Genomic DNA, 21685 nt, shown 5'->3' with positions numbered 1-21685 from the left:
GATTAGCGATCCTCGGACACAATGAGAGATTAGAGCCTCGAAACACTTGTATAATGACCGCTAAAATCACGAACGAATCTAATAAATTCCATCCAAGGAAACTCATATTGATGGTTCAACTCTGGCGCTGTAAGAGGGGCGGGTCTGCCACTGACAGTTTACAGTTAGCGCTACGTGTCAACAGCGGCATCACAGTTAGTTTCAATCACGGTTTGTTGCGTTTGCGATCGGCAGTTTAAATAGCGTGTAAAGCCTTTCTGTAACAGTTGTGTCTTTTATTTAGTTATTTTTGCACAGTCGTCACGTTTGTGCGGTCGCACTCGAATGTTTGTTTAAAACAAGTAATTTGCATTACAGCTGTATCAGCTGTGTCAATAATGTTCACTTCTGGGTTTGGCCGTTGGGATTTGGAGTCCTTTTGCTCGATTCGAATAACACAAACAACAACATATACATACAATTATAAACAAACGTTGCAAAAATTTAAATAATTCAGGAGCAGGCCTGAGGATTTCAGCTCTTTGAAGTGAACAATGAATATACTATATTTGTATAGTAAGGCGTTTTTAGCCGAAAAGAAATTACCATGGATAGTAAGGCGTTTGAACCCCAAAAAACGACCACGTATCGTGAGGAATTTTTAGCGTCGAAAATGACCATGTGTAGTAAGGCGTTTTTAGCCAAAAAAAACCCCGACCATGTTTAGTAAGGCGTTTTTAGCCGAAAAAAACCCGACCATGTATAGTAAGGCATTTTTAGCTCCCTATAAACGACCATGTATCGTCAGGAATTTTTAGCGTAAAAAATGACCATGTGTAGTAAGGCGTTTTTAGCCCAAAAAAACCCCGACCATGTATAGTAAGGCGTTTTTAGCCGAAAAAAATGACCAGTAAGGCGTTTTGGGATCTTTCACCATTAAGATTAAGATTAAGATTAAGATTAAGAAAACCTTTATTAGTCTCGCAATGGAGAAATTCCAGATTCACAGCAGCAAAGTTATGAAAGGAAGAAGTAGAACAACAAAAAAATAGGAGCTGCTGGAAAGGCAGCCACTCTCGCGGCGCCATTTTGAAGTCAAAATAACAAAAATAACACAGGACAACACATAGGACAGAGACAGTCGTGCAATCTTCACCACTTTTCTGCATACACTTTGTTGTCTGAAATAGTTATAGATGAAAGAGGAGAGGATCAAAGTGTCCTTTCACCAGTGGATCAGAGACATCATGCTGAAAAATGTGCACACGTCTGCTACAAGCAAAGTTTTGAAAGCAAACACGCTCATGCTCACATTGGCCTGAGCATCCAACTGGACAGGAGAGAATGTTCCTCAGCATTCTTATTCTGGAGGTTTACAAATCGTACAAATGAAAGTACAACACGTATTGAACTGTAAAATGAACTTTATCACATTCACATGGCAATGAATTTCAATTTGATAAGTTTATGTGATACAGTACAGGGGTGAGTGATGTACATCCTTCAGTACGTGACTTAATGTTACGTCTGTACACAACAGCTGCTGATCACTGTTTCAAAAACCGTTGACAATTTGTTCAAATTTTTAAAAAATGCCCAACATAAGAATCCAAAACGATTTAACCCAAACAATAACAACAACAACAAAAAGAACAGGTAATTGCCTTGGAAGTCTGCTTGGACTTAAATCGAGATTTGTAAATGCCATTAGGAAACTGAACTCAATTCATTGAATAAGAGTCTTCTAAGTATGAAGGAAACAGGGAGCTATTATAACAAGATTACAAAAATGTACTGGAATCGCACTTACGAGAATGAAATCTTAACATTAAGGGCAAAATGGTGTAATATGAGAGGAAAAGTTGTGATTTAATGAGTGTGCGGTTACAAATGTATGCTCTCATTAAGGCTATATTCTCTTACCATGTCCAATTTATGTAGCGATCCTTATGTTACACTTTGTAAAATAACTATTTACCTCATCCAATACAAAATTACGACTTCTCATTGTGTTTCAGTCTTGTATTTTTGATTTGTTTTGTCTTGTCAGTGTAGCTTGACAGATTCAACGTTTGTGCCAATTATTTTCTCATCAGTGACTCAATAACAAAAATGAATGTAGAGCGAAGCTTGCTTGCATTGCTCACGGCAGAATATGACGCTTCAGCTTTTTAAATGTTATTATCTGCATAATAATGTACCGTTCTCTTACCATATCTACAGTAACATTTTGGGAGCTTTGAAAACACACAATAAAACTTTGAAAAACTGTTGTCATGTAAACGTATGAATTCTTCCAAGTAAACAAAAATAAACCTCAAACATATCCAAGGCATCCTTAATATAGCGAGACACCATGAACACATCAAGGCGAACATCAGAGGATCGTTTCAGGCTTACTCGGCAACAATAAAAATCGGGAGTGATCGCTATTTAGGATTCTCCCCTTGACACTACATAAAGAATCTCTGGAAAACAGTAGACATGTTTGTACCGAAGTGTCCAAAATTTGAGCACAAAAACAATCGAAGCCACAGAGCGCAGATCGGGTCACGTGACTCTTCATCAGGAGGAAAACTAAGTGATTAATTAACTATAGTCTATGTCTTGAGGGAAAATACAATAATGCATTCAATAAAAATGCACGCACGCACGCACACACCCACACAGTAAACACTTTTCTTGTGTGGACCAGTAGCCACAGAAACATGTCCTCACCCAAAAAGAAAAGAAAAATTAAACATCTACACACACTTTGAGTGGTTCACCACAGAGGAGAAAACAGACAGGCCTTTTCTCTTCAAAGCAGCAGCATCCTTCCCTCCCGTTCTTCTTCTTCAACAAGGATTTTCCAACTTTTGTCCTTTTTATACTTCCACGTGCATTACAATTCGGCACGCACATCGCGAGACGTTCCAGGTATCGGGAAACAGCGAATGTTGGGCAGTGTCAGAAATTGTTCAGCTGGTAATGGCACTGCCCAAAGGCTGCCAACTTCCTTGTTGTGAGATGACACGGAAAGAATTTTCCGTTCCAAAAGTGTACACAGAAAATAGTTCCAGTTGAATTACGGAAAGCCGTCCAAGGTTTTATTCAACAACCCTCATGTCAAGCTTCTGGTCGGTGTACTATTTGTCTTGACTAGTTTGGACAAAGAGCATCCTCGTATGAGGGTCGTTTAATAAGTAAGGTGAATTTTTCGGCATAAGGACTTCTAATACAAGTAGAAGCTTACTTTTTTTCAACATAGTCTCTCATGCACTCTCACACCCATCCGTGCACAAGCTCCCATATTCCCTTGGCATAAAAATGATGTCTGTTAGGTCCCCTAACTCTTTCATTCCACAAGACGTACTTGTACGTCTTTTTAAATTTTGGCCCCGCCTACCAAGGACGTATGTCTAAGTCTTTTTTTTTTTTTGCGTCATAGAGAGGAGGAGGGTCTGATGCAATTAGTGAATGAGATGCATAGTAAATCATGTAAAAAAGCGACCAGTAGGTGGCAATGGTGCCTCACATGATTGAAATGCATGCTTTTACAAAATTCTCTTTTTCTCAATTTTTTGCCCAGGAATCGCAATTTTCATGAAACTTAGCCATCTTGTAATGCCGATTGCTGAAGAATGGAAAAAAATAGAAACCAATTTTTTTTCTGCTGAAAGAAGAGAGTCCAAACATTATTTTGGTAGACTTCATGTTTATATGGCATTGGAACCATAATATTCTGTGGGCCTTGCAAGATCAGTCAAAATCCAGTAAAACGCTGAGATTGAGGGGGTTGCTCCAGTGAAAATGGCGGGGATTGAATGAGTTAAAAGTGTTCATGAGAGGCACCAAGTTTGAAAGGGACAATGAAGTCAAAAGTGTTGTGAGCGACCGGCTGAGACATCAGTCCAAAGATTTTAACGCTGAAGGAATAAGGAAGCTTGTGCACAGAGGGGAAAAGTGTGCGATAATGCTGGGAGACTACTTTGACAAAAAAATTATAAAATCCTTATACCAAAAAATTCACCTGATTGATTGAATGCCCCTCATACATTGTACGGGCCTTAAGATGAACATCAATGATATCACTCAAACGGCTTTCCGTTTTGAATTGCAATTGCAGAGCTTGTGATTCAGGTTCATTGTTGACACAATGAGACAGTGAATAAACTGCAACTGTCTCAACAGTACGCGTGTAGACAAATATTACATGACCGGATGCAGAGATCTTGTATCCGTCCTGCAAATTTGAATAAATAGCTTTATGATGCTTTAAAAATCTTTTATCTTTATAGTGTTTTTCTATGTGTGTAAATGAAGTTTGTTCTTTTCCTTGTAAGGTTCCTGCGTGTGAGTTTTGATTATTGAAAGTCCTGTGGTCCAGTAGTGTTGACAAGTTGGTTTTGTGTTCGCGTTGGCCCTCCACGGGGAAAAAAATTATGCTTGTTCACAGGTTGAAGCCTTTGGCTGTTCCAATGAACTTCCCCGAAATGGGCTGAATTTGTTTTCAAGGCTGCTCTTAAAAGAGTCCAGAAGGCCCGATACCTTCAGAAAACAAAGTGAACAAAATAAAGAGTTTGCCCATTTTCATTGTGTCAAAAACAACCCCCCCCACACACATTTTGAGCTCAGTTCAATAGAAAAAAAATATCTATATATTGGCAACGATGATGAGCGCAATGTGAAGTGTCTTAAAAGCGCGTTTTCTAGATTCTACCCATGTCATAGATCAACACTCGGCATCCACGCTGTGAACGGTGACCGCCGCTTGGAGGTGGTGCGTGTGCAGCGGGTGATGGTGTGTGTGCGTGTGTCGGTAGGGGTAAAATTTGTGGCTGAGCAGGGCTGCCGTCTGAGGGGGGGTGTCCAGGTCCAGGTCGTCATCGTGGTTACCGACATCGACGCCCGCCGAAAGTGGATCGTTGTTCCCAGGTGGATTCTCGCTGTCCTCTTGAGGGCTCATCGTGCTGTAGCCTGGAGAAAGCACACGAAGAATTGAATTCAAACATCATGATTACCGTGTCGCCCTCTGCGGTTCAGCTTTCAGATCTCCGATAAATTGTTCATGTTAAAGTAATTTCTGTTTATCTTCAACAGTAACCAATCAGGTCCGAATTTAGAGCCCTGCGCTTTCTGTGTCGTGCCAACCCGTGGAAGAGAACCCAATGTCATATTGTCATAATTACAGTAAATGTGGATGCCAGGTGGCCTGAGGTTAAAATAAGATAATATATCCTTTATTTGTCCCACACTGGGGAAATTTACAGCCTCCAGCAGCAAGAATGTGGGTAGAAAGAAGAAAGAAGAAAAAAACAACAAACACCGTTCAATTGTGATTGTGAATGAAATCAAACTTGACCAAAATTAAATTTGAAAAAACAAAACCATCAAAAAAACCCAATTAACTGAAACTACATCTTAAGTTTATAAAACTAACGAAAACAATGATTATTGCTATAATGTAGTTCATTGATGTCTCTGTCAATTCATATCGCATCAGCTGTCGGAGTTCATTTTAGTGGGATTGAAAATTATTTTGGTATTGCTGTGAAAGCCATGTGCGCATGAGTGAGTCAATCAAGTAAAAAAAAAAAAAGGAAAAAAAGAAAAAAATGCTTACTGAACAAACAGACAGTTACCGAAGCTTGATATGCTAGTACAAAAGTGGACAAAGCTTGCAGGTATGTTTAAAAGACTCGAAACCGGAGTACCCGGAGAAAACCCACGCAGGCACGAGGAAAAGATGCAAACCCCACACAGGATCGCCTGAGCCGGGATTGAACCCACAACCTCTGCATTGTGCGGTTGACTGGCTAACCACTCGGCATTATGCAACATATAACATTAAATTTATGGTGCGCTATTAAGAGATTTCATTACGATATGTGCTGTCAGCATGAAATATCCAAACGCACCGGGCAATGGACTGCGGTTCAGAGGTGCTCTGGGTCATGCCGGATGCACGACAGCCAGTCATTAAGAACCTGGATTCAGCTGCTTGACCCCGCACTGAAGAAATGTCCTACAAGTCTTTTCCTAACATCCCGGTGACATTCCTCGGTTTTGCATGAAATATTATAAAAGGTCAAAGAGTTCAAGGGAGGGGCTAATACTTTCGCAATTGAGTAATGTGTAAAAAAGTAATGAAAAAAAAAAAGTATGTGGCATGGTGACAGTTGTATCAGCTATGCATGTAACTCATCAGCGGATTAAACAGAGCGACATGGTAGCAATTCAAGTGTGTGGACATTATCTGGAAGATGCCGTATACTCCCTCTCACTGCTTTAACCTCCTGACTTCCAGGGAAAAAAAATGTTGTCCAATCACATTTATTTTGAAATTCCCCAATCTATGTGTAGTAATTGGACTACTCCAAAAGAAATTTTTGAAATCCCACTACATTTTTTAAAACAGGCTCAAATACATTTAAAACAACACTTTAACGTGTTCAATAAAGTCATAATTAAAATGCCAACAGCATTTCAAGACAAAATGTGTTTGGTAAAAAGTATTACTTTTCCTCTTCCCATAAAAAGTGCTCGCACTGAGGCAAGCCATTTTTTTTTAACTTTTTCTAACCCCTACAAATTTGGTATCATTGGAAAGCACTACATGTCCTCTTTAGAGTAGCAAAAGGAGTTAATGCGATTGGATGCACTGGGTGGGAGATATTTAGGTTCACAGATGTCCTCTACAGAGGACAAATTTGAACTACTGGTCGTCAGGAGGATAATTGAGTTTTTTTTTTTTAATGGGTTTGTTATTTTTCCAGCCAAAAGAATCAATCGTTCGTGATCCAAATATGTCCCATTTATTGTATTGGCACAAGAAACAGGACCACTTCAAAAGCAGTAATAAAGGCACCCAGCCTTTAAATACAAGCAGATACAGTACATGCGCATTGAGCTAACACTCTTTTTTGGCACCCAAGTTCCTCCCCAGGCTAGTTTCCACCATATGTTGCCACACAATAATAATTTTTAAAAAAACATGGATTTCCGTGTATATTCATGAACAATTTTGTCCTGTTCTTAAACATAGCATCAAGCCTGAGGTCAAAGAAAGACTAACGGGGGTCAATGGGACAACCAGTGATTGGTGGGCCAAACCGCAACACAACGCATGCGTTGAAACAATAAATAATACAAACCTGTGATCAGTGCGCACACTAAAGTACCTAACGTCATACTAACCATCGACAAAGATAATTTGTCTTGTAATCATGAAGATTGTGTGTACTTTACGGCAAATGGTCATTTGGGACTAAAAAAAAAAAAGACTTTTCCCCCCCTGTTGAACATAATTAATTGGCGCCTTGATGTCTGCTACACGCGTTTGTAAAAATACTTCAGCAATCAAAAACGATATCACACTTGGCACACCATATTACTTGTCGTGTTGAAATGAGGTTGTTTGAAGGAGCTGGCCCAGACTCATGCAAATGAAAAAGTGCATACGCCACCCCCACATACTGCTGGATCTGGCTTTTGTTATCCATGACGATCAGGGTGGAGCCTATTATTATGTCGACTTGAGCAGAGCAAAAAGCAAGCATCCATAGACACTTTAAGCATTTGACGTCATGATTCGGTTTGGGACCAACAGGTGGCACTGTAGGGTTCTCCCTGCAGCTGCACACCTGTTGGTCATTATGTAATTGTTAGTTCTTTAAAAGGACGCCCAGCCCGACCACTCATGGTCGGGTCATTGTTTGCTCTTGGCTTCTGTTTCAGTCATGTTTAGTTCATTGTTATGTTTTACCTTCAGTCATGATTTTTGTTTGATACTTTGGACTTTGTTTGTTTAGGATTTAGTTTTCTCTGTTTTAATACAATTCGTCAAGTACAACCTGTTCCTCCACGTGACATTTGACAGATGGAGGAAGAAGTTCATCCATCACACTGCGTGAATGCGCACAAGCTCACGAATGCATTTTCAGAAAAAAGGATTATAAGATTCACTTGGTTGTTCGGTTTCACACTTAATAGGTCAGCAGTCGTTTCAAAGACTCAACTATTTGTATCCATCCCATTAAAAAGTAAAATGTCCCCGTGTAATCATATTGAAACAAATTAGGGTCGTAAAACGTATGGCGTCATGACTGCCATGTTAACAAGACTGGTATGGAGAATCAAAACACTAATTTGTCCTTTTAAAGACTTCGTAGGAGTATTGTGAGCACATGACTCGAAACCAAAACTTAATTTCAGTGGCAGCCATTTTCAGGCCCCTTTTTACCTCAACTGTTGAAGAAAAAAAACAACAACGAAATGAGTTCCTGCGATTCAATGTGTGGAGTCTGAAAACACATAAATGTATTTGGGTGTAGGAGGACACCTTTGACCCAGCACAGAGGAGTTGCGACTTTAAGTGTCTACTTAGTAATGTATTTTCTTTTAATCCCTGATGGAGTTCCACCCACTATCTCTCACTCTATTATTTCCAGCTCATCTTCCTTGTAGCCTTTGTGTTACACTCAAGATGTCTCATCTTTCGTCTTTTTTGCATCTCGGGGAAAGTGGCGAGTGGAAGTATCCTTAAGTGAGCCACGGATCACCGACTCTACTCCTGATTCCCTGCATGCGGAGCAGTATGAATAGGGAGCAGATCGCAAGGAGAGACTTGCTACCTGAATGGAAGCCACGCATCGGCTTCCACTGAACATGACCTCATCGTATGTTACACAGCACGAGCAGATCTCCATGGTTTCATCCAACGTCGCTACATTCTTAAACACTGCGCCGAAAGATTCTCTGAGCCCACTCATCTGTATCATTTGTCTGTCATCCTCGGTTATGCAACGAGCAGAGGCGCTCCGAAGCAATGCCTTACGTGGGTGTGAAGAGCCCACATGAAAGGAGCTGTCCATCCGCCCACATCCAGCGAATGTGAGAGCCTGGCTGCTAACACAATAACAATCCGGCATGTTGAAAAGCAAGATTCAACCATGAGCAGAACAGTACAGTGGAACCGTAAACGTAAAAGTAACAATTTATGGAGTATAATACGCTCTCAGATATAATCCACCTCCCCAAGCTTTTGTTGTTGTTGCTGCTCTACTCATGTATAATGTGCACCCCGAATATGCTGTCATCCAAGCTCATCCCCTATGCCGAGTTAAACTATTATCTGCATAGTACTTTGATAGATTGGGATTTCTCATGTTCACATATAGATACAACATGATCCTTTTCAGCTTTTCAGAAATGAGAAACTTACAACTTCATTTCAGTGTCCATGCATGGCATATGACAGCAACGTCTATCTCCCCAACATGGCCGCCATGTAGGCAGTCATGAGCTGATTGGCACAGCGCTATGGGAATATTTACAAAAAAATCCAGTTTAGTATCTAGTTATATCGAGTTTACTAACATATCTATTGTGTGATATTTACGATCAACACAAAGATGGGAGAAAAATCAAGACCTGGACATGCACTGTTCTGAAGACAAGCGAGTGTTAAAATGACAATTTGGGGAAATTCTGATGCTGTTTATCATTTGAGGAACCCACTTTCATCATCAACATCAGGTAAGACATGTCTCATAATGCTGAGAAAGCAGCGGAAATGATGTTATTGCGGAGCTCAAGAAGAACGGTACTGCCTGTGGACACTATTATTGCTTATCCAGAAAAAGACCCTTCTCGCTGACGGCACAATGCCTCGTTTCCAGCCCCATCATATTCAAGGGCTTGCATGAAGAAGGAGAACACGAAGAGAAGCCTTATCCATTGTTGGTGTTATTATCGGTCATCTGTCTGCTAAGTACTTCTGTCTAGTTTTGTGAAAAAATGTCCTTTTTGGAACCCCTGTCCATTACCATCATTCCAAGTCCTCATTCACCGACTCAGTACTGTTCTGCAGTCCCATCTTTACACTTGGTGAAGTGGGGGAAAAAAGGAGTTGTTCTAGCTTCTTTAGCTTCAGAAACTCCTCCTGAAAAACTACAAGACTGACTGGGTTGTTGTTCCAAATCTATTTTTCAAGAGTTAAGGTTTAGAGGGAGCTAAGCAGTCTAGTCCAACCTGACTGATGAAGTCAGTGATTAAAAGAGATGCCCTTCTACTTTTGTGCCAATGAGAGTTGAAATAAGAGGTCTTACCGTGGTCACTCTCTGTGCCAGATCTTCCCCAGTACCTTCGCCGCCGTTCTGGAGTGTGGGTGTGTCTCTCGATCACCGCGGCGATAAATCGAGTATTACTTACTGAAAGTGAAGAGAACACACACATAATTTAGAGGGGACACATTGTGGAAAATGAAGTCTTTAATTGCTTTTATGCAAATAGTTGGGACTCTGGAAAGCCTGCCAAGCCATCAAATGTGAAATAGCCACGTAAATCTTTTGCTCCCCGCCTACGCCTGAACATGTGTTTGTCGGCAAGCCGTTGGAATGTCGCTGAATAGTGTCATTTCAGTTTGGAGAATTTCCATAATAATCGCCCTTACACCAAATTTCTCTGCCCCCGACTTGGCAACAAGGCTGACTAAAGAGGCCCTTGTCGCAAATCTCTCAGTTTCCAGGATTCTCCAGTAATGCCACAAAATGTCACGAGAATTTCTGCTACAGAATCTAAGACTAGAGTGAAATTGTAGTCCACAAGCGGATATATCAAGTGTACTTTAATTCTTTGTCCTGAGAGTATTTTGGCAAAAGAACGTCATCAGAGACCTGATTAAGTCACCAGGGACCTACTTTAAATTACGGAGGAAACACATAAATGTCTCTCATTTCATTAACAGAAAAATATCTTCACATTGCAATGCTTCATTCACATACTCATTGTAATGACATCACGGTCACGTGATACCGCCAGCATAACTTACTTATGCCTCGGTCCTCGTGGCTGTCGTCATCCCTCTCATCTCTGTCATTATCCAGGTTGGACATTCTCACTGACATTTCTGGTGCAACAGGGGGATAAAAAAAAAAGTGGAGTCGTAATTTCAGAGAGATTGTGTGTGAAAATTTGCGAGGCATCGCACTGCACAAAATAAATAAATCAAGCATTTCATTTTCTCTTGCTGGGCAGTGCCGTATTGGTCCGAATATAAGACAGTGTTTTTTGCATTGAAATAAGAGTGGGGGGTCGTCTTATATTCGGTGTCTAGACATTCACAACGCTAGATGGCGCCAGAAATAATTGAAGCGAATGCTGAACTTGACCGCCCCCAGACCGAAGTGAACCCGTCACAAAGAATAAGAATGAAAATAAAAATAGCGGTAGCACAAAGAAGAAAAATAAAAAATAGCGGTAAGAAAGAAAAGAGAAGAAAATAATAGAAGAGATCATAGAAAATGGAGAAACATAGCGACAATCTGGAGAAAAGTGGGTCGAAGATCGGCCAGGTTAACACAGGTGAGGAGAAGTTATGATGTAACTTACATTTCAAAAACCACAAGCCATTCATTTACGAATGTGATTGCACTTTATTTCCATATTTAAATGTTAAGATAGTAAGATTTGAATGAGACAAAATAACATGCTTTTTCTCTCAAATATATTGTTAGAATCATTTGATTCAGATGTTCTGTAATTATTTTCTGTATAAAAATTAATTTGGAGTTCAAAAGTCTTTTTTCAAACTTGAGTCTTGAAAAAGAGGGGGTTGTCTTATAATCAGGGCTGTCTTATATTCGGGCTAATACGGTATATGTGTTAGAAGCTGCATAAAGGCGAACCAGAATCGTACAATTTTCTTACTTTGCTGTCTTACTTCTAAGTGGTTATAAGTCAGTACAGTGAAGCGGCAAATATTTGCAGTGAGTCAGTCACATATTCACATGATCGCTGAATATTTTGTCAAGGGGGGGGGCTTATCCACCGTTATACTCTAATAAAAAAAACTCCTTTAACTTATTTTCTGATTTAATGCCGAGGCCAAAGGAAAAAAAAAGTATTGCTTCGCCGGCATCTTGGGGGATTTTGAACTATGTTAATGTAAGTTCAGCAGTTTTTGTTAGACAAAAGCATTGAGTTGTCGCTGTCTTGTGGCATCTTGGTGCAAAAGAACTGTATTGAAATTATTTGAGGACCTTCATTTAAACAAAGGTAGCTCCAAAATAGGAAATCATACAATTTTTTGTGAGGGGCGCAGACAACGTGCAGAATCTTTGCCGCTACTTGCCGCAGAGCTTGGTCCTTATTCCCCAGAATAGTGGGGGTGCACTCTATATTTGTCCAAGACACAGGTGTTGCTTCGGAGTCCATACCTTGTGCCGCCAATGGCGACATGTGCTGATGCGAGCGCCTGTGGATCTGGTGTCTGTACGCGTACACGGCCAATACCAGCACCATGATGCATCCCATAATACCTCCGGCAACCGGACCCACAGGAGCAGTCTTGATCATGTTCAAAGATGCCACCTCCTCATCTGAAGAGGATATAAAGACAAAGTGGCGGGGGTCAGAGGTTACTTAGAAAGGATTTGAGACGATGCGAGAAGCCAGAAGCATACAGAACAATAGCCGCTGTGCTGCAGCAACACATTTTATTTGCATTTCTTTGTGCTTTGTGCTTGTGTGTCTTAACTGCAAGCAGTTGGCCAATTTGACGGCAAGAAAAAAAAAAATCTGAAGGAAACGATACGTCATTTATTACATTTGTGTGGTCTACACACAATATCTGCAGCACCATAAAAAAGTACATTGGTGTTTGTTGTTACTAATGGTCTCTCGAGTTACCGAAATCAACGTGGGAATTAATTGACTCACCAAGGAGGCCCATGGTGTCTACATATGGACTCTTTGCACCGACAATGCCCCCGAAGCACTCCTTTTGCAGGGCACAGTACGGCTTGTCCAGATGGGTCTTGCCATCGCTGTCCACCATGCACCACTCACAGTCCAAAACACCAAAGCAGTCGCTGAAACAGAACATAGTACAGTCAAACCTCGGTTTTCAAACGTCTCGGTTCTCGACCAATTTGGTTTTCGACCAAAGATTTCGAGTTTTTTATGCCTCGGATGACGAACAAATTTCAGTTCTCAAACAAACTGAGCGTACTTGAATGCACCACTTGACTTCTCTTGCCTCCCTTACACGCTTGCCTCCAATGTCGCTTTCCATTGTGAGCATACGTGTTCAAGAAACATGTTTTGTTTTGTTTTTAAAGCGCGTGGTTTCGGTTTTTGAACAGCCTTCTGGAACGGATTTTGGACGAAAACCGAGGGTTGACTGTATTATTACAGTTTCACTGTTTGCAATAAACAGAAAAAAAGCCTTTGATATTGTCTTGATTGGTGTCTGCCCTTTGCCCTTTTTATAGTGCCACCTGATGACGCTTGGCCAGCTACGAACATTTTTCATTTGGATACTGATGTTTCATTCATTCATTCATTCATCTTCCTAACCGCTTGATCCTCACTAGGGTGGCGGGGGGTGCTGGAGCCTATCCCAGCTGTCTCCGGGCAGTAGGCGGGGGACACCCTGAATCGGTTGCCAGCCAATCGCAGGGCACACAGAGACGAACAACCATCCACGCTCACACTCACACCGAGGGACAATTTAGAGTGTTCAATCAGCCTGCCATGCATATTTTTTGGAATGTGGGAGGAAACCGGAGCACCCGGAGAAAACCCACGCAGGCCCGGGGAGAACATGCAAACTCCACACAGGGAGGCCGGAGCTGGAATCGAACCCGGTACCTCTGCACTGTGAAGCCGACGTGCTAACCACTGGACTACCGGGCCGCCCACTGATGTTTCATTGAGTGGTAAAATTATAAACGTCTGGGGAAATCTCCAAGTCATCTTCAAACTACAATTCTAATTACTATTCATGACCACTACGTGGGACTAAACAACTAGTTACAAGTGCGCGATTGCGCGGCCTGTTCCTGTATGGCACCTTCGAGAACATGGAACTAAAATTACAATTCAGAGGATCTTCAATTAAAATTCAAAGGGGTCCAGTTGCAAGGGATTTCCCAGTGCAAAGGTACGGACCTCAACATGTTTCGATTTGCGTAGCCAACCTAGCAAATAATATTAATATAACAGCTTTTTGTTTCTTTTTCACAATATTTATTTATAGTTTTGCACAATCAAATAATGGAATATGAAAAATATAAATAATATATATATTATTATATATAAATTATATATAAATAAATAATATCTCCGTGCACAGTAAATGAAACTATTTTATTCCCTCTAAACTAAAAGAAGAAACCATTTTGCTAGAATTTGCTTACAATTTAGAGCACCAGTGACAAAGTCAAGGAAGACCGGGTGCCAAATCTGGCCTGCCACATCATGGCAAGTTAAGTCAAGTCCAACTTTATTGTCAAATGTGCAGATGAAATTTCTTCCCTCTCAAGACAACATGCAACAAGAGGAGCCGCTGCAGGTGCCTGCGCCACCATCAAAAGAAAAGTTCACATCATTTTATGTGGCCTGCCAAAGCAAATTAAGCATGTCAATTCCATGATGCGTGCTAAAGTCTGAACCAAAATTTCAAATTGTCATATGTAATCCACAATAACAGCCATTATTCTTGACTTCTGAATTTAAAACGAGTTATTTGTCAATTTGTTGTGCGCTGTGTTGTACGTGGAGGGGATTCAACATTTATATGGTTTCCCAAAATTCATAACCGCCCAGCAAGGGAAAACGTAACAACAATGTGGCCCGTGACAAAAATGACTTTGACACCCCTGATTTAGAGTAAGCAGCACTGGTGTCTCAGACTTCATTTCAAGTAATATTGAACAGGCAAATTCATCCTTAACTTTCAATGCAATCATAACAAGCAAATGCACATTTCAAGTGAAAAATGATTTTGTTTACCTTTGAGTAACCTCATTGAAGCTGCATTGATACATTCCTTCACAGGCTCTCTGTTTGGTTAACTTGTTCTAAGTCAAATTTTCTTTTATAGAGGCCATACTGCATCCTGCATTTTCAATACCATGAATCTCTTTTGGCAAACAAATGGTTTGATAATGGTCACGTGGTCTAAACAAGAGACACCATGATGCTGAATATGGTCTGCGGTGGTGACATATGCGGGGTCCCCCCCCAACAAAAACAGTCCTGTGATGATTTAGAGCAGTGGTTCTTAACCTGGGTTTGCTCGAACCCCAGGGGTTCAGTGAATCGTTCTCAGGGGTTCAACGGAGGTTTGGACACAGCCGACTCAACACGTCAATGAGTGATGACGCGCCCGCTTGGCCATCACTGGCTGTGGATGATCACATTACATTGCTTGTCCAATCAGTGCTGCGGGAAATTTAGTTCGCTCAATTGTCAACGTGTCACTGTCATGATAGTATGTCGTGTGATTTTTTTTCTGAATGTTTTCATACATGCTAACTATGTCAAGCAAAAAAAGAAAGTGGTGGGACGAATACATAGTACATGGATTCACATGCATCACAGAACGTGATGGGAATCATCAGCATCCTATCTGCACGAATTGTCGTACCAAGTTGAGCAACTCAAGTCTCGCACCGGCAAAACTGAAGGAAAGCTTCTTGAACCAGATTTTTATTTTTCAGTAATGAAGGATTCAGGGAACGTGCATATGAATTGGTTGGGTTCTGTACCTCTAACAAGGTTAAGAACCACTGATTTAGAGTGCAGTAGAAACCACTAACTATATAATTCAGTGAATTTGTTCAAAAGAGGTGTTCGGGGTTCACCTGCTGCTGTATCTCTGGCTGCAGCGAGTGTTGATACATTGAGGAAGTGTGTCCTGTAGACTGGGATCGATCACATTCAAACTGAGTGGCTCCTGATGTACCTCACAGCTAGGATTTCTGTCAAGAGCAATTACGGAAAATACATTGAGCATGAAATCTGTTGCACAGATTGTTGTCTTTTTTCATGTAAATCAATGCAAAGAACTCTCTCAAAACGTGAGACTAAGAGTTAGTTGGCTTTGACACAAGAAGGGGGAAAATATATCTGATGACAAAAAAAGAAAAAGAATAATTGCATGTCTTCCTGAAAGCAAGGGCAGACGTCACACTCGGAGGCTTGCGAAGCTTGATGAAAGGAGGTGGGTGAAACCAGAGATTTGAAGGACATTGAATGATGGCACAGTTTGGCAGAAAGAAAGGAGGACAACTGGAGACAACTACAGCAATAAAGACAAAAGAAGCACGAGCATTCAATAAAGAAACAACCAGACATTTACGATGGCGCGAGGATCATGCTTCTCTTGACATTTAAAACACACACACACAAGCACAAACAAGGCAAATTATGAGAACAGCCGGAGGAAAATGAACCAGGCATAAAACCTTAAGAGCACTACACAGAAATGAAAAGTAGACTTCCTACTAATGTGCTATTTCTGTGACATTTGGCTGCTGTACTGGTGTAGTTTTGGACCTAACAGCCAGATTTCAAATTTAACTGTCAATCTGATACATAAGGTACAAGTCTACATCCTCCCCATTTTACTTTAACCAAAACAGTGCCAAAATGTGTTAACTATTTTCGCAACACCAATAAATAATGTAAGTAAATAGATCATAGTTATTTCAGGAATACCTATTCCTGAAATATCGATTATGAAGCCGGTCGACTTCTCTATGACCGGGCTTTTTCTTGACGGAATAAGATAAGATAAGATAAGATGAGATATCCTTTATTCGTCCCACACTGGGGAAATTTACAGCCTCCAGCAGCAAGAATACCTGTCACTAATAATTTTTCGTTTCAAGGTGTAAACTCTGAATAAATAATTGCATCTTTGTATATGACACTGAAGAAGATTTACAAGAAAATAAGATAAGATAAGATAATAAAACCTTTATTAGTCTCGCAATGGAGAAATTCCCAATTCCCAGCAGCAAAGTTATGAAAGGAAGAAGTAGAACAACAAAATATAGGAGCTGCTGGAAAGGCAGCCACTCTCGCGGCGCCATTTTGAAGTCAATATAACAAAAATAACACAACACAACACACATAGGACGCAGACATTCGTGCAATCTTCACCACTTTTCTGCATACACTTTGTTGTCTGAAGGCGGTTATAGATGAAAGAGGAGGGGTTCAAAGTGTCCTTTCATCAGTGGCTCAGAGACGTCATGCTGAAAATGTGCACGTCTGCTACAAGCTAAGTTTTGAAAGCAAACACGAAGCTGTAGCGTCCATTGATGAAAAGAGATTAGTTCACTTCTCACTGAGCATCAGCACAACTGACCTGTTTTCAGCATTGGTGAGGTTGCCAGTACACTCATTCACCTCGAGGGGGCACTCACACGGGCACTCACACTCATTCTGCTCCATTCTAAAACGTAAAGAAACGTGATTTAATGAGTGTGTGCGGAGGAAACGGTTATCCCTTTTTCTACTGGCACCTACACAAACATGTGTGCTATGCATGGAATGTTTGGAATGAGGTAGTTTTCACGTGAAAGGGTACCTGTGGCAGTTGAGACAAAGGCGGTCCACTGTGCTGCAAGCACAGAAGGCCAGAGAGTCACACGTCTCGTTGACAATCCCAGCAAAAGCGTTGGTGCCAGGTATTCGTGTCAAACGATACTTAGAGCAATGGCTGCCATGGACAAGATTGGTTAGGTCCCCCTAAGGAAGACGGGAGGTGTGAGTATGAATATGAAAAGAGTCAATTGCATGCACAGTAAGAGGGAATCTGATGCGAATTCAGTGTTGCGCCACCAAAGATGACCACGCGGTGGCAGCGTTAGATCATATTTCCAAGGCTGTCCTTCAACCAGTCCTTACCGTGATGCTCGTGTTGAACTTGTAGAAGCGCTGCACAGTGCGATCACTGAAGCTGTTGCACAGATTCTTCTTGACAAAGTTGGGGTGGTTCAGTATATCATTGGCAACCAGCGGCTCCTGACATTAAAAGGAATAAGAATTTTTTTCACACATATTAGCGATACAAATATATTTTATGTTAATAATTAACCCATGTTTCTATTTTTGCCAAACGCATCAAAAATATCAATGTCATGGGGCATATAAATTGGGTGTTTGTCGGGAGCGATGTATTTTGTTGGAGTAATGCTAACTTTATCCAGTCAAAATTACATCAACGCACTAAGTTGTGTTGTTTATTTATAGATTTTGATATGTATTTGTCTGCGATTGGCTGGCAACCGATTCAGGGTGCCCAAAGCCAGCTGGGATAGGCTCCAGCACCCCCTGCGACCCACGTGAGGATCAAGCGGTTCGGAAAATGGATGGATGGATATCTATGGTGTTTAATGAGCACTTAAGCTTTGTGCTCTAGTGGAGATAAGCAATACAGACAATGGGTAGATGGGTGGCTGCCTTGTTTTGGGCTCTTTACCTTGTGTGTGATGTGCTGTTGCTCTGCAGGGGCATGACCTTTAGGGTCAATGAGAGTGGGATGGGCCACCAGATACCCTCTGTCCTCCATTATAAAGCACCTACAAAAAACACATTACATGTCCATGTATTCATGCATTACGGCACAATATAGCAGAAAAGTATTGTTTTCATGATTATTGCCCATGCAATATAAATATCGCAAGGACATGCAATAAATCATGTTGAATTGTATGCTATTATCAAAATCCAAACAGTCCAATGCAACGTTCAAATGTGCATGCCATCCAATTGATGAACAGTATGGAAGATCATCAATCACACTTAATTTACTCAAAATCCATTGAGCTGTCTTATTTTGCTGCATTAAAACACAACAATGTATTTCTTTCAGTAGTTAATAAAAATGCATTTCTTTTGGTATATGTTTAATATTGCAAATACTGTATATCAAAATCGCTAAATTCAACACACATATTGCATGTTCAAACTGACTATTGTTATTAGCAAATAATCACTAACATAAAATTTTATGGCTGCAACACGTTCCAAATAAGTTGGGACAGGTGTCAAAAAAGACGAAGAAAATTGAACAATGCTCATCAAACACATTCTACAGGTAAACATGCTAAGTAGGAACAGGTAGGTGCTACGACTGCATATAAAAGGCACTTCCCTGAATTGCTCAGTCGTAAACAAGCAAAACTGGGACAAGATTCACCTATTTGTTCACAACCGTGTGACGGAATAGTCGAACACTTTAAGGACAATGCTCCTCTACGTACAATTGCAAGGATTTAGGGATTTTCTCATCTAATATCATCAAAAGGTTCAGAGATTTTGGAGAAATCACTGCATCTAAGTGGCAAGGCCAAAAACCAACATTTACTGCTCGTGACTTTCGATCCCTCGGGTGGCACTGCATCAAAAGCTGAAATCAATGTGTCAAGAACATCATCATATGGGCTCAGGAAAAACCAATGTCAGTCAATATAGTTAGGTGCTACATCCATAAGTGCAACTTAAAACTCTACTATGCAAACCAAAAGCAACAACAACCAGAAATGCCGCTGGCCTCTTTGGGCCCAGGCTCATCTAGGATGGACTGATGCCAAGTGGAAAAGTGTTCTGTGGTCTGACAAGTCCACATTTGAAATTGTTTCTGGAAATCGGGTGAATGGGGAATAAGGTGATGTAACAGTGGTAAAACATGACCCTGTCCCAGCTTTTTTTGGAACGTGTTTGAGCCATAAAATTTGAAGTTAATGATTACTTGTAAAACTCAATAAAGTTCATTATTTTGAACATGAAATATCTTGTCTTTCTTAGTATATTCAATTCAATAAAGGTTGAACATGATTCAAGAAATCATTGTATTCTCTTTGTATACACACAATCGTCATATCCAATTAAAAGAATACATGGTATGTTATTTTATCTCCTCTCTTGCTGGACCAAGCAACTAATTGCACCCATTCTGCCAAATAACGGCCGCTCCTGCACCAGATACTCGCTTTCGGTTAATCCTGTTTTATATGGCCTCTGCACGACAACAGAAAGGATGTGAAAGGAGCTGCAGCTGGGGGCAGAAAGACGGCTGGGGTACTACAGGGAGGAGGGGGTGAAAGCATCAGATAAAGTGCAGAAACCCTTAAAGTATGTGGGGCAGATGATACAGAAAGGCTCATCTCCAAAGTGAATACCAAGAAAATCTGATTATCTATCTCTCGCCTCTTTTCATTTTTCTTCTCTTGTGAATTCACTGATGCACAAAACAGAACACACTGAAGAATTTGCTCAGAAGTGATGGTAAGATGGTAGCAGGAAGAAGTAACAATGCACACAAGAAGAAGAAAAGACAAATTTCCACCCAGGCCATAGTTTACCCACCTGATCTTGTTTCCCTTATCCTGGTTGCAAATGGGAAGCAGGTCCAACAGAACTTTATAGAAGTAGCGAAGGGTAAAGTCTATGCCCATCACTGCAACTGCATAGCCTGGGGCCATCTGAGAGCTAGAGACAGAAGATGGAAGATAGCCAGAAGCAGAAATAGGTAACAACATCTTCATTTCAATATAACACAGCTATTTACCATCAATAATTGCCTTCGCATAGGCATTCTGGAATCTGCGTTGACACAAACTACACCCCTGACTGTCAAAACACGGCACACTATCAAACATGCGGAGAACATGCGGTCAATGCATTTCCTGGTAAATAGTTCTTGCTATGGCTATCATACATTGCAATTTAGGCTCACGTAAGTGGAACAGTCAACAAGCTAATCTCCACTGCAATTGCATGCCCCTGAAAAACTCCAGCTTAAAGAACCTGTGTTGAAATGTTTCTGCGTTTGTTGCTGCAGCATCTCTGCTGTTGTATTTAGACAAGACATGTGGAAAAACATAATGCTATGCTCAAAGGTTTTTTTGGGGGGGAAGGTGAAAACACAGATGAGCACAGTGTATGTTACCACAGGACATTGTTGCATTTTCCTCATACATTCAAATAAGGATGTAGACAAAAATAATATTTTCTAGCTCAGGGGTGTCAAACTCATTTCACATTGTGGGCCACATACGGACTCGGTAGATGTCAAGTGGACTGAACCATTAACATTATAACATACTGTGCTATGAATCACCAAAATATCATCTCTTTCCTTTGTTTTGGTCTCACGAAGCATTGATTGGCGCTTTCATATCATTTGCTGCATTGGGTCTATCTCGGTGACAGACTGAGACTGCTGTTTTCTTCCCCGATCAAAACAATGTTGTCTTCTACTGTGATCAAAACAGTGTGCCCCCTAGCGGATAATCCACGAATTGCGTTTTATTTAAAATAATCATTCCGTTTCTTTAATGCATTTTTTCCACTTTTAAATGATCCCGTGGGCCGGATCGAACCTCCTTGGGGCCGGTTCCGACCCGCGGGCCGTACGTTTGACACCCCTGTTCAAGCTGCTCTACCCATGGGGAAGTTGACTTGGAATTTAATAAATCAGGCAAGACATCTGAAATCCTGTTTGAAGGGCAAATGTGATTTGTAGTTAATCAAGGAAATCATCCATCATTTTACCTGGAGGCATGGATGGTGTGGCTGATGGTAACAACGTAGCCTGCGCCACCTGCATCCAAGTAAGGTCCAGTAAAGGTGATGAGGCCAGGGTTGGCCACAGCGTGCTGGTACCTGTTACGCAACACAGCAAGTAGCCAAGAGAGAATTTGTATATTTGGGATAACATGCATCCATCCATCCATCCATCCATCCATCCATCCATCCATCCATCCATCCATCATCTACCGCTTATCCGGGGCCGGGTCGCGGGGGCAACAGCTTTAGCAGGGAAGCCCAGACTTCCCTCTCCCTAGCTACTTCTTCCAGCTCTCCCCGGGGGATCCCGAGACGTTCCCAGGCCAGCTGGGTGACATAGTCTCTCCAGCGTGTC

General features: G+C 41.1%; 1 protein-coding gene across 1 annotated transcript in view; it reads right to left on the bottom strand.

Annotated features, from left to right (window-relative positions):
- Positions 1-1385: 1385 nt before the first annotated feature.
- cachd1 (cache domain containing 1) overlaps positions 1386-21685 on the bottom strand; it is an 87322-nt gene continuing 67022 nt past the window's right edge. Inside the window, exons 16-27 of the mRNA XM_052073316.1 lie at positions 21316-21426; positions 20128-20250; positions 18239-18338; positions 17665-17781; positions 17345-17505; positions 17123-17209; positions 15612-15728; positions 12682-12833; positions 12180-12341; positions 10793-10870; positions 10071-10172; positions 1386-4938 (exon numbers count right to left, since the gene is read on the bottom strand). Coding sequence (XP_051929276.1) covers positions 4694-4938; positions 10071-10172; positions 10793-10870; positions 12180-12341; positions 12682-12833; positions 15612-15728; positions 17123-17209; positions 17345-17505; positions 17665-17781; positions 18239-18338; positions 20128-20250; positions 21316-21426 — 1555 coding nt within the window. The 3' untranslated portion in view covers positions 1386-4693. The remainder of the gene's footprint in view (positions 4939-10070; positions 10173-10792; positions 10871-12179; positions 12342-12681; positions 12834-15611; positions 15729-17122; positions 17210-17344; positions 17506-17664; positions 17782-18238; positions 18339-20127; positions 20251-21315; positions 21427-21685) is intronic.

This window comes from Hippocampus zosterae, chromosome 8, assembly GCF_025434085.1.
Source record: "Hippocampus zosterae strain Florida chromosome 8, ASM2543408v3, whole genome shotgun sequence".
Classification (NCBI taxonomy): Eukaryota; Metazoa; Chordata; class Actinopteri; order Syngnathiformes; family Syngnathidae; genus Hippocampus; species Hippocampus zosterae.
Note: the sequence above shows the minus strand (reverse complement) of the source record. Positions and strands in the feature narration are given on the sequence as shown.